The sequence below is a fragment of the Amblyomma maculatum genome, chromosome 3, assembly GCF_055883805.1.
Source record: "Amblyomma maculatum isolate TAMU_Amacu chromosome 3, ASM5588380v1, whole genome shotgun sequence".
Taxonomy (NCBI): domain Eukaryota; kingdom Metazoa; phylum Arthropoda; class Arachnida; order Ixodida; family Ixodidae; genus Amblyomma; species Amblyomma maculatum.
The window spans coordinates 33,074,275-33,086,017 of NC_139346.1; the positions used below are offsets into that span (position 1 = coordinate 33,074,275).

Here is an 11,743-nt window from a genome sequence, read left to right on the forward strand (position 1 = left end):
CGAGTCTCATCAGAAGGGTATCGCTCAAAAACAGGGGACTCAAAGAAAAGAGCTTCTTAAGATTAGTACAGGCTTATATCATCAGTAGGGTAGGATATGCAACATCCTATCTAAACCTGACAGCAAGGGAAAAGGAACAAATAGACGTCGTAATAAGGAAGAGCACCAAAGTGCACTCAGCCTTTTTAGCGACACCTCCACGACCAGACTGCTGGGAACGGGGGTAACAACACATGGGAGGAATTTATGGAAGCCACAAGAATAGCACAAATAGAGAGACTTTGTCTGAGACAAGAAGGCAAATTCTAGAGTGGGTCGGGCTCCAGCACGACAGAGGGACAGACCCCATGGCCAGTCTGAGCCAAAACTGCAAAATCAATCGATATATCCCATCCATGCCAAGAAACATGAGCCCCATTCACAACAAAGATGGAAGAGAAGACAGAGCCAAAGCCATCGAAAAAGAGATGAGCAAGCTTGACCCGAACTCCGTGGCATACACTGACGCAGTCACTGGGAAATCTGGAGCTGCAGTCACGGCAGTGGTGGACGGAACCGGAGCCCTTCTAATCACGGCATCGATAGAAACAAGAAATGCGGTCATCGCTGAAAGACGTAGCAGTTGTGCTAGCCTGCGTCGGCACAAAAGCTAAAGCGATTATAAGGGACAGCAAAACAGTCATTTGGAATTTCACAAAAGGAAGAGTACCACTCATGGCTAAGAAAATTCGCGAGTCCAGGGAGATTTCACAGAGGATCACAATAAAATGGACTCCTGGCCACGAATCGGTGTCTGGAAACGAAGCCGCTCACGCGCTCGCCTGAGATATGTACCACCAGATGAACGTCGAACAGGTCGACAACTTAGAACCCGAGGAGAGGTTAAACACCTACCATGAGATCTGTGAATACTACCAACTCAACAGAAAAACATTCTCCATTCCACGTAAAGAGCTAAACAATGAAGAGGCCAAAAGTCTTCGCAGACTACAGACCAGAAATTACCCCGACCCAGTATGGCTGCACCACTTGAATATTGAAGACAGACAACATGAAAACTGTAAACACTGTGGACAAAGAGATGCACTAGACCACATAATCTGGCAATGCCCCTTTTTGCATGGAACAATGGCCAACATTCAAGATTCGGAAGCTTGGGAGTCCCTTCTACAAAGCGAACACCTTGAGACCCAAAAAGAAATTGTCCGCCTGGCAGCTGAGGCTGCGAAGAATCAGTGTATTCTTACATGCTTCTAGTCGCGGAATCACAGCCCCCTATTCGGGTCTGCGTACCTGTGTGGGGGAGTAGAGGAACCTCCTATATCGGTGGTAGTAAAGTTTTCAATCAATCAATCAATCAATCAATCAATCAATCAATCAATCAATCAATCAATCAATCAATCAATCTTCAAAAGGCAAAGAAACACCACTGGAGATCAAACTATTAGCCTAAAGTGCATTTATTGGCTTATATGGCGGCACGGTTCGATTGCTTGTTATGCAACTGCACAAAATAGGGGGCATACAGCATTGAAGGACAGTTGGGTTCATCTTTGTCAAATATAGGACAAATGATACACCATTCCAGCTGTTTAAACAGCGCTGGCATTCATATTTTGCAAAACTGCTCCAGACTCGCATGGCTAAAATGTTTGTTCCACTTAGTATCCAATACACCAAACATAGATACTTTGCTACAGAACTCTGGCAAAATCCAACCCTTTGTGACATAAGCATGCATTAACTCTCATGTAGTATGCATTCTTCACTGTGTTTTTAAGGAGTAGATGCACCAAACTTTCTGATGCATTTTAATTCCTTACAATAATGCGCAAGACAATAGTCTACATGAGGCATGGTGTGAAAGTCACCTGCACCCATCCAAATTATTTATAATTCAAATATGTCTCATGCAGTTTCTGTTTCTACCACTCAATGGCAGCTGTGACATCAAAGACAAGTTTCAGTCTAAATTATACATGGAATAATACTGCCATATAGTCACTGGTTGTTAATTTTATGCGATTTCAATTATTGGGCCTGCTTGTATAAAGGTTGATGCAAAATAAAAGTAACAAAGCAGCTACCATACTTAGTCTTTGACGTGATTTCAATGCGTCTGTTACATTGCAGCCACTGCTCAATGGTTGGAACCGCAAGCAAAGCTACACAAGAGAAAAAAATTGTCATGTATTATATTTTTCGCTTTTTCACGCGATCCACATGGACATTCACGTTTTGTAATATCCTGTGCATCATTCAAAGACAGAATACGGAATAAGCGTTTGGTGTGCCTACTCCTTTAAGTACATTCATTTTTTCTACTTGCAGTACATAAGAGAATGAAAGTTGGATCCCTGAATGACTGCTAACACGTCATTTGCCAAAATTTGTAAACCTGACAGAATTTTTACTCAGTGATTAAGTATTACATTGATGTCGCACTATAAAATAACATCGTTTAAGTACTTTGTTTTCCATGTTTCAGTATGCCCTTTTCTTCTGAGTGTGCTGTGTTTTTTTTACCTCCTGTTATTTCTATATATTTCTGACCTGCTGATACAGCTTAATATACGTATCATTGAGCTAGAGAATGCAAAAGTACATTTGTTAATACAACTTGTATGTACAGTCGTGAGCGAAAGTGGTATACAATTTGCAGCCAGTGGCAGAGCTTATTTTAATGCCATCTAGCTACAGCATTTGGGATCGAAGACAGTTATGGCGGGGCTCCATTTTATCGACATGCATATGTCACTGTCGCTGTCACTGTCACTAGATGGCGTTTAGATACAGTTTTCCCGAGCTCTGCCACTGATTGCGTGTCGTATACCACTTTTGCTCAGGACTTTACATTTCATATGACAGCTTGTAAAAACTGCAGCGAGGTTAACATTATCTGGAAAAAAAAAATGGGTAAAGGAGCAGACGAAATTGTCACCAACTACTGCCATTGATATTGGGAGTGACGGAGCAGATTTTACAATAAAGCATGAAGATTGGGCTTGCCGCTGTTACTGCAACACCTCACTAGGAGGCTTTGTATTTGTTCTAGGCTTTTTGTGCTCCTCCTAGGCCAGTTTTAGTTTTGGGTGGAAAAAGGCATTGGATCTTCTTGCACTGTAGGGCTTTAACAGAATCACTTTTTATTTGTTTTAAAACGAACTTGCACTTGACACTGATTACCAAACAGTGTCAATTTGAAATTCAATGAGCGTTGCTTAATTAGCTGGTTGGCTAGCAGGAGCTTTCAAGAAACATCAGGGAGTGTGTCCCTGAGATATTTTTTTTTTTAAGGCGACAGCTTAACTAGCCCCATTGACCGAACGAAATTTTGCTGTGCCAATACTCAGCTGTTGTTCATCGGCAGGAGTACAAAGAGAGTGGGCACATTTGGAAAGGGAGAGATGCAGCTCTTGGAAGCATGCATATGTGGGCACGTAGAGTTTGGGGCGTCCAACGAGCAAGCGACATATAGCTGTAAGGAGTTGAATGACTCAAATCTTCTGGCACTCAGTAGACCGGGCCAACGCGTTGCCTCTTCCTCGCATTCTCTGGAGGCCGTAGCATTTTTTCTGCATATGGCAGTGCGCCCCTTACAGGTGCAATGCTGGGTTGGCACGTGTGATGTTTTGAAGAAATGCGTGCGCTCTTAGAAATTCTAGACTGTGAGTGCTTGTATAAGCACAGGAGTTGTGGCCGTGCTGGTGCTGTAGGCTTCTGTGGCCTTTTTTGGTCATGTTCATGCTTTCACATTATCACACCTAAACAGTCTTTTTTTAATATATATTTCAGCCAGCCTGTTTTAGGAAGTTTTAAATGTGCAAGCTGAAAGACCTTGCACATTTTTTTGTTAGCTGCATTTGTTCTTTCATGTTGACCTTGCTTCTTGTCTATATATGCCCTCATTTCCCCACTCTTTTTTTATTTTATCAGGGTTTACCTCTCTGACAATTTTCCATCTTGTAGGGCACGGTCGTCTGGCATCATAGTGAGCCCCATAGCAGAACACTGCGCCAGTATGTGGCACAGCTGAGCCAGCGGTGAGGTTGTTCCATCAACCGGGGCCATGGCCTACCTGGAGCTGAACGTGGAACAGGTGAACCAGGCGGCTGAGCTGCTCCCCTACCATGCGCAGGACATTGATCCCCTGGCTAGCGTAGTCGACCCACGGCTCGACATCCGCTCTGCCGAGCCTGCTGCGATTGGCCCCGCCACATTTTTCCTCGGTGAGGAACCCAATGGGCATCTCTTCCTGTGTCTATTTCAATCTTGGGATTTAAATCCCTTTCTGCTATAGTACCTACTTGCCTGACTGGTCTGGTCTTCCTGAGCTCTGTCTTTTTGTTGTAAGGCAGCATTGACTTGGCAGATGACGAAACATGGCTGATAGCTTACTTATTAACCCAAACTGTTAACAACTAAGCAATTTTCATGGCTTGTTACATGTACACTTGCACCTTGGTGTCTTTGGGAAAGAGGAGCTAACCAATACCCAAAGAAAATTAATAGTAGAGACTAGAAACATCAACATGAAAAGAAGTGTGAAAGAACACAGCATTCTTGCAATCAGTCATGCTGTTGAGTAGACGATCCCAGCTGTGGTGGCCACGTTTCAGGGTAGATGAAATACAAATAGCATCTCTGTGCTGTGCAACATTGGCACGGCACATAGCTGGCAGTGTGCTGTTACAGTATGAAAAAAGAGAAATCTGCCCCAAGCCTGCACCAGAAGTTCCATATTTCATTCAGAACAAAGTTTTTGGGCGCAATGTGTAATCGTATATCTGTGTTACACTGCTAGAACAGCAAGTATTTTTTTTTTTTTTGAGAATTCCTCAGTCGGCTCTTAGTATATACTTTTGCTAGTGGGTGTCATGCTGGCCAGGCCCATAGTGAGCCTGCACAAAAAGAACAGAGAAATGAAACAATCTGCAGCATGCAATCTGATGCATTATCATCCAGTGGATGTGGAGGACACACCAGAAATGTGCATAACACAAACATCCACAAATGGCGGCGGTGTTGGCTTTCACATGCTTGCTTGGTGGAAGTGGGAAAACGGCACGCTGCTGCGAAGTTCTCATTAGGTGTCTGTTTTGGAGTTCATTACCCGGTCAAAAAAGGCAGTCAAGCCTTGTGTGGCAGGCACGTATGCAATGTGTATTTGCCTAAGTTGCATCTCATCTTTTTTTTTTTGTAGGCGTCACTTAACTCAACAATTTGTTGAGGCTGAATAGGCTAGTAATGCCTGCATGTATGAAGACAGGGCAATTTTAATGTTTGATGTGTGGTAACCATGACTTCACACTCGGAGTATATATATAGGTATATTTTTTTACTAAAGTCGTGTGTGGGCTTAAAACAGGAAGTGGCACTAGTTGAGCACGATCAGCTTCACGTTCTTTTTTTTCTTTTTTCGGGTGTCTTTTTTTTCTTCCAGCTTTTGGCTGTATTTCTCCGCCTTCGACTGCATGTCGAGCCTGACCCTGATGTTTGGGGTGGTTCAGTGTTTGGCACGTTTTAATGGTAGCCATGGGCTGTTCTTGGAATTTTAATGCCAGTCAGAAGCTTGCTTTCGCAGCATTAACAACATGCTTGCCCGCTTTGCTTATGGGTGTTAACATGTTCTGCATGCATAGCCATGGACAAATTTCTACAAGGTTGGGTTGTGTGAAAAAAAGGTATTGTATTACTGCCTTTCCCCGTTACATCGGAGGGAGCTTATATGTGTGTTAGAGAAATGGAGCATAGTCATGCCGCATTGTTCTTTTGTGGCAGCTGCTGTGAAAAGTGCTGCCCAAAGAGAGGCTCAGCAGTGATAGCACTGTGCATCCAGAAGAGTGGTCTGCAGAGGAGCGCTATTTTAAGGAAGGCTATGTGTGGAAAACTAAAAGGAGTGCTTATCATTGTGCTTATATGCATGTCACTCTCCAGGTTTTTTACTTCAGTGTATCATAAAATGTTAGTGCCTCAACAGCTTTTGCTAAATCTCATGTTCCCCAGTGGTAACTATTTTCGAATTTTATTTTTCTGCAAGCCCACACCTCGTAGGCTCTTCTCAGTAATCTTAGAGTGAAGTCACTGCAGAGACATCTCATATTCACTGTTCAATCATGAGCTGCCCAATGTAGATCAAGCTTCTTAAATATCTCGAATAGAAAACTTCCTTGTGGATTTGAAGCCCATAGTGGTGGTTCAGTTTATCATGTGTTTATCCATTGTACCTGCCTTGCTAGTGCTTGTTCATAGCTGTGCATGGCCATGACTGCCACTGACGGGGTTCCTTTGCTGGGTTTTTCTCTTTCCCCTCTCCTTCCCTTCTCACAACCTCTTCTCTCACACTCTGTCCTTGCCGCCTCAGCCGAGTCGGAGCAGAGCCGGCGGTCCAGTGTGGCTAGCTCGGTGGGGAGTGCGAATGCTGCCCGAGCACCAGCTGGGCCACCACAGCAGCAACTTGCATCCGCTGTGGCCCAACCCATTGAAGCAGGAGAGCCACCACCACCGCCTCCCGATGATCCAGTCTATCCAAACATCTCTCCTCGGGTGGGCACTCTTTGACTAACAGCCGGTTTCTATACTGCTGTGATTCTGTCAGGCGAGGGAACAATGCATCACGTGATGGTAACCAGAAGGAAATAAGGCCAATTGGAACAGTCTAAAACACATTTGAAATGTATTTGAGACCAGGTGAAACTATTTGGATTTCAAATGGCTGCGAAGGGATTTTTACTCCATCCATTTGGTTTTCCGGTCACTGTGCCTTTCTGTGTTGGTGTTGGGCAGAATTTCATTTGCAACGGTTAAGTAGCTTACCTTGCTTTTGGCTTTAACAGATTACTAAGTATGTGCAGATAGGGCTTTTTTTAAATTTATTTAAAAATGAATGGTGTAGCTTAGATACCAAATAGAGTAAGAATAGCTTTGCAGAAAGTTGATTCAAATATTTGTTCATTATTTTTGTGAATACTCTAAATTCTGCAAATATTCTTAGAAAACACACTTCCTGAGGATAATAATGCTTGGAAGCGGTTGGAGTGCTAGTACTTGTTTAGATTTATTGGGAAGTGCTATATATTATTGCATTAATTATTTGTGTTATCCTGCTCAAGTCTTTCTTATGTTGCCCTTTCTGCTGGGGCCGGGAGGCCAGCAGCATATGCAAACTAAAATTTCAAAAAATCATGCCAAGCATTGTGAATTTATGGCTGTAGCTCTCAAAAACACAACATGAAGTCAGTGCTTAGTAATATTGAACTTGTTAATAATTTAATAACCTTAATATAAGTGTTACAGTCATGTTGTATGTGAAGGAAAATCATCTTTTGCTGCGGATTGCAGTGAATGACATAGCACCACAAAAGCCGTATTGTGAGTTACTCTTTCGAAAACAGGCATCAAAGCGTGGCTTGCTGAGAATACCTGATCCCTTGCTGCCACGTACGTGCTTTGAGTGCTTCTACTTGAGTGCACTGTGTCACGGCACCGGGCTTTCCATTCTACGGTCCGCCGTGGTGGTGCAGTAGTTAGAACGCTCGACTACTGTGCCCAAGGATGCGAGACTGAATTCCTGGCGTGGTGGCCATGTTTTGATGGAGGCGAAAAGCAAGGTGCCTGTGTTTTGTGCTTTTTTGGTGCACGTAAAGAACTTCAAGGGGTCGAAATGTTCGTAGCCCTCTCTTACTGCATCTCTCGTAACCTGAGTCGCTTTGTACCCACGAAACTAAACCAAACCTCCATCCTGCACAGACCAATCTCACAAGAATGGTGAGCAGGGTTTTAATGGGTGGTTTTTAAAACAAATGCCAGAAATATTTTCGTATGCCTTGTCATTAAACCTCATGCCAGCTAAAAAATAAATCTTGGCAACATATTCAGTTTTTTTTTTCCAAATAATTTTAAATATCTTTTGTTTAATTTCGCGAGCAATTCGGGTTGCTGGGTATAGAAAATTTTGAAGATTAGTGCACCACCCAAATTGCATTTTGTTGTGGAGGAGGAGGTGGGGTGTTTTAGTTTTTATTCCCTTAGCTTATGCATACAGCCAGGTTGTTTATTACTTGCTTGTAAAGAAACAAACTGCACAACCTTTGTACGTAATGCTAGCACTGCTACTAAGGAGAGGATGGTCCATTTTAGAGAGAGCGGGTCAGCTGCTTTATCTGACTGCAGCATTAGAGTATGTTGCAGTTAGTCGGTATTTTGGGCTGTGGTATTGTTGTCATCAGCGAAGCTAATGACGCTTGATCCTTTCACATCATGCTACTAAGGTCACAAAGGTTCAAACAAAGAATCATCACTGCAAAAATGATGTGGAAAAGCATTTACTGGAATTTACACTTTCTGATGTGTTGGTCAATATTTTTTGACTCAAAATTTGACCTTCTAGTTGAAAGGGATTCTTTTTCAGTGCTTGCAGACATCAATATATTCACATTTGCTTTATTTTTAGTGTGGAAGAAGCTATGCATATGCCCACTCTAGTGATGCCCCAATTAAAATTAGTTGGGATCCAGATGTTTCTCCAGGAACTAAAACTAACGAGGTGTCTTAATTTCTATAAGGGAGGGGGGTCACATGGTAAGAGGAGAAGCAATAGTTTTAGTAGTCATCAGTGAAACAAAAAAAGAAAATCTTTGGCATGAGCTAGGTGGGCGCCTCTAGAAAACAAGGAGGGGATGACCCTTCCTGAAAACAAAAAATGGCAGGGAGGGTAGCAGCTGTACACTGCCTAAGAAGTGTGCAGGGGAATCACTGCTGGCATCTCTTCGTTGGCATTGTCATTGATATTCTTGGTTGCTGTGCGAGCATACACTGTGGAGAAGCCGCAACAGTAGCTGGCTGTTGCTGCACTTTTGCTGCTCCCACTGTAAGAATCTGGGCGGGGGCTGCTCATGCATTACAACATTTTTTTTCTTGTTTACTAGACCTGTTGTAGCGTTGTAAAAGTGGGGAGATTATGTGCATCAAGACAGTGAAACTCAGTGGGACATTTTTTTTTTCTTTGCTTACGATTTTGGACACGCCAAAGCATTTTAGTCAAACTCTACATCTAGAAGATGAGAAGTCTATCTTGGCACTTAGATATGCTATTTGGGAGTAAAAAAAGACCATACATAACACTGTGCATGGCTGCGACTTCATTCTGCTCCTCATGGTGTAGATATTTTTTTAAATCATAGGCTTGTTACGTGGGACTTCTTAATTTTATGACATGGTCTGTATTTCATCGGGACTGAGCATTTAGCGGATCTTTTTTCTCTTGTGTATTCTGTCCTTGTCTGCATTTTTTTTTTGTCCCTTCACTTTGTCACTGATACAAATGCAAACACAGTTGTCACCTATACGCATTAGTCTGTCCGGCCGAGAAAAATCAGCACCCAAATGGTATTCGAGCACAAAAAGGGAATAGGTGGCCGGGATGCTTAGAAGGGCAGCAGCAGAGCACAATGCACAAGATGGCCGTCTTTGGGGCAGGACGCTCAGAGCAGTAGCACTCCTGGCAATATGTACCCAGGTGTAGCCTGAATCCAGTCAGAGGCACAGATGGACAAATGTGCAAGACATAGCTGGGCACTGGTGCACATGGAGGGGGCTCCAATGAGTGTGGGTTGTTGGCATATCGACACAGCTTGGTAGGTTCACAGGAAGACAGCAAGGTACAGTGGCTTAATGTTCCACTATATTTGAAGGCGACGGCCTTTTATGGCTCGACTCACCGTGCGCGCGTCCACGGCAACTGTCAGTCATCCCCAGAAGGATTAGGATGGTTTCAGTACTGATAGTTAATCAATAAATAACGTAGTAGTTGGTGTGAGAACCTTACTTAATAATAATTTGCTAATTTGTCAAGTCTAATTAATTAATGATAATGAGACAATTATTCAAGTTATATTTAGTTGATTAGGTAATGATAATTACTTAATTAGTAAGCTTTGAGACACCTTAAATGCATGCACTATGCATGTCTTTATATGTGTCTTCGTATGCAAATCTCAACTGTCACCTGTAGCCACCACAACTGCGCACGTGCAATGACGTCACAATTGCACAATGAGCTTTCGCCTCTGCGCACCTTAGATCGTCAAAGTTCTCCCTGAATTTTTGGATGCATTAAAGTGATCGGCCTGTTTCTGAACCAAAGACGTTCCAGCAGAGCATGTCTTGCACTGGACATCCAAGCATTGTACATTATTTGGCTTCCCATGTCTTTTATGCTGAGCTGCCTGGGCCGAGTGAATGCAGACGTCCAGTGTCCCCGGTGCGACTGATCCTTATTGGTTTGGAGCAGGCAGTGTCGCATGCTGACATTCATTGGTTCAGTGGGCTACACCCGCTGCCACACAGCTGTCTTTGTTTACAGGTACATTGGGCGAGTTGTTATGCTCGCACTGCAAGCAACTGAAGTGTTTGTGTTGTCCACTTCATTTTATGTAAAAGCAAATATTTATTTACGGATTAAAGAGCTGGGCCCACTGCATCAAGAGCTTTCACTGAAAGAGCTGGAAAGCAATAAAAGCTCAAGGATGGCAGGACAAAAGGAATTAGGCTATTTAGGCACAGAAAGAAATTCAAAAGAAAAACAGGAAAGGGCCAGCCTGTAGAGCAGAATCATCTGCTTGATACCACTGTTGTTAGATAAGCAGTACAGTGCTTTTTCTGATAATCAGCATTACAGCTACTGCTTCATTTTGTGCTATCTTCTCGAGCGCACTCTGGAATTTCAACTGCCCCTTATTCTTTTCTGCATTATTCAAGCGTTCTGAAATTCTGTATGTCAGCGCATGATGCCAGTGGCTGTGGTTTCTAGAACTGCACTAGTACAAAAGTTATGCAGCTGATTAGGTATTAAATTTTGGTAAAAGTTTATCTGGTTGACTTTCAGTGTGCCGAGAGGCCTCTGTAGGTTAGTTGGGATTTGATACTTGCACGGCCCTTTCATGTAACACGCTGTGTTATTTTGTGCTGCTGGGGCCAAAAATTGTGTGTCAGAGTGCATGACATGCCTTGCTTATTTGAGTGATGGATGCTGCGGTTACTGAGGCTGAAGTGGCGTACCATTTATAACGCCTTGCCGCCTCTTGGCTTGGGCGTTACAGGTGGCAGAGTATGTGGCGGTCGAGAACCCAACGCTGTGCAGCCAGGTGGCCCGGTGCATTGAGGAGCACTCGCGGGTGCACTCGCCACGCAAGGTGACCACTGCTTCAGCCTGCTCTGCCACACCCCGGTCACCTCTGAAGTGCATGGCTCAGGCGGCCGATGCCCTCTCCGTGCAGCAGTCCACCATTGGTGAGCAACTGTGGATGTATGCGCTCAGTCCATCAGCCAATGAGCCGGGCACGAAGGTTCTCAGTTGTCCAGTTGGTTATTTTATCAGTTGTGCTGCAGCTATGTTGCTAAAGATAATGGGCATGGCTCAAATTTCTGTCAATGGCTAGTCAGCTTTCTCTTGTGCTGGTAGAAATATTAACCATATTGCAAGTGTGCAATGCCTATGAATGTTGTGTTCTCTGACTATTAGAACAAGGTAATCTACAGTGCTGCGCAAAATTGGTGCGATCGCGCGATTTTACAAAACTGCATGCCAGCGTTTCCTGACTGAGCAGCGGCTGTTTTCACTATTTGCATATGGTAATCCCATGATATGCTTGCCCGTTCGCCCAATACTTTCATTAAGCACACATTCTTATATAGAAAATCGCCAATCACAGCACATCGCATGGTATCTACATTTTTACACAGC

At 43.5% G+C, this 11,743-nt stretch overlaps 1 protein-coding gene across 4 annotated transcripts in view; it reads left to right on the forward strand.

The window, feature by feature from the left end:
• Window positions 1–11,743, forward strand: part of LOC146194476 (uncharacterized) — a 51,826-nt gene that overhangs the window by 6,794 nt on the left and 33,289 nt on the right. For 3 of the 4 annotated variants that reach the window (XM_084597429.1, XM_084597430.1, XM_084597428.1), the window contains 3 exons: window positions 3,970–4,229; window positions 6,365–6,546; window positions 11,100–11,289. In XM_084597429.1, coding sequence (XP_084453555.1) covers window positions 4,070–4,229; window positions 6,365–6,546; window positions 11,100–11,289 — 532 coding nt within the window. In that variant the 5' untranslated portion in view covers window positions 3,970–4,069. Of the gene's footprint in view, window positions 1–3,969; window positions 4,230–6,364; window positions 6,547–11,099; window positions 11,290–11,743 lie in introns of those variants that run through there. The other variant, XM_084597431.1, reaches the window with a different exon arrangement.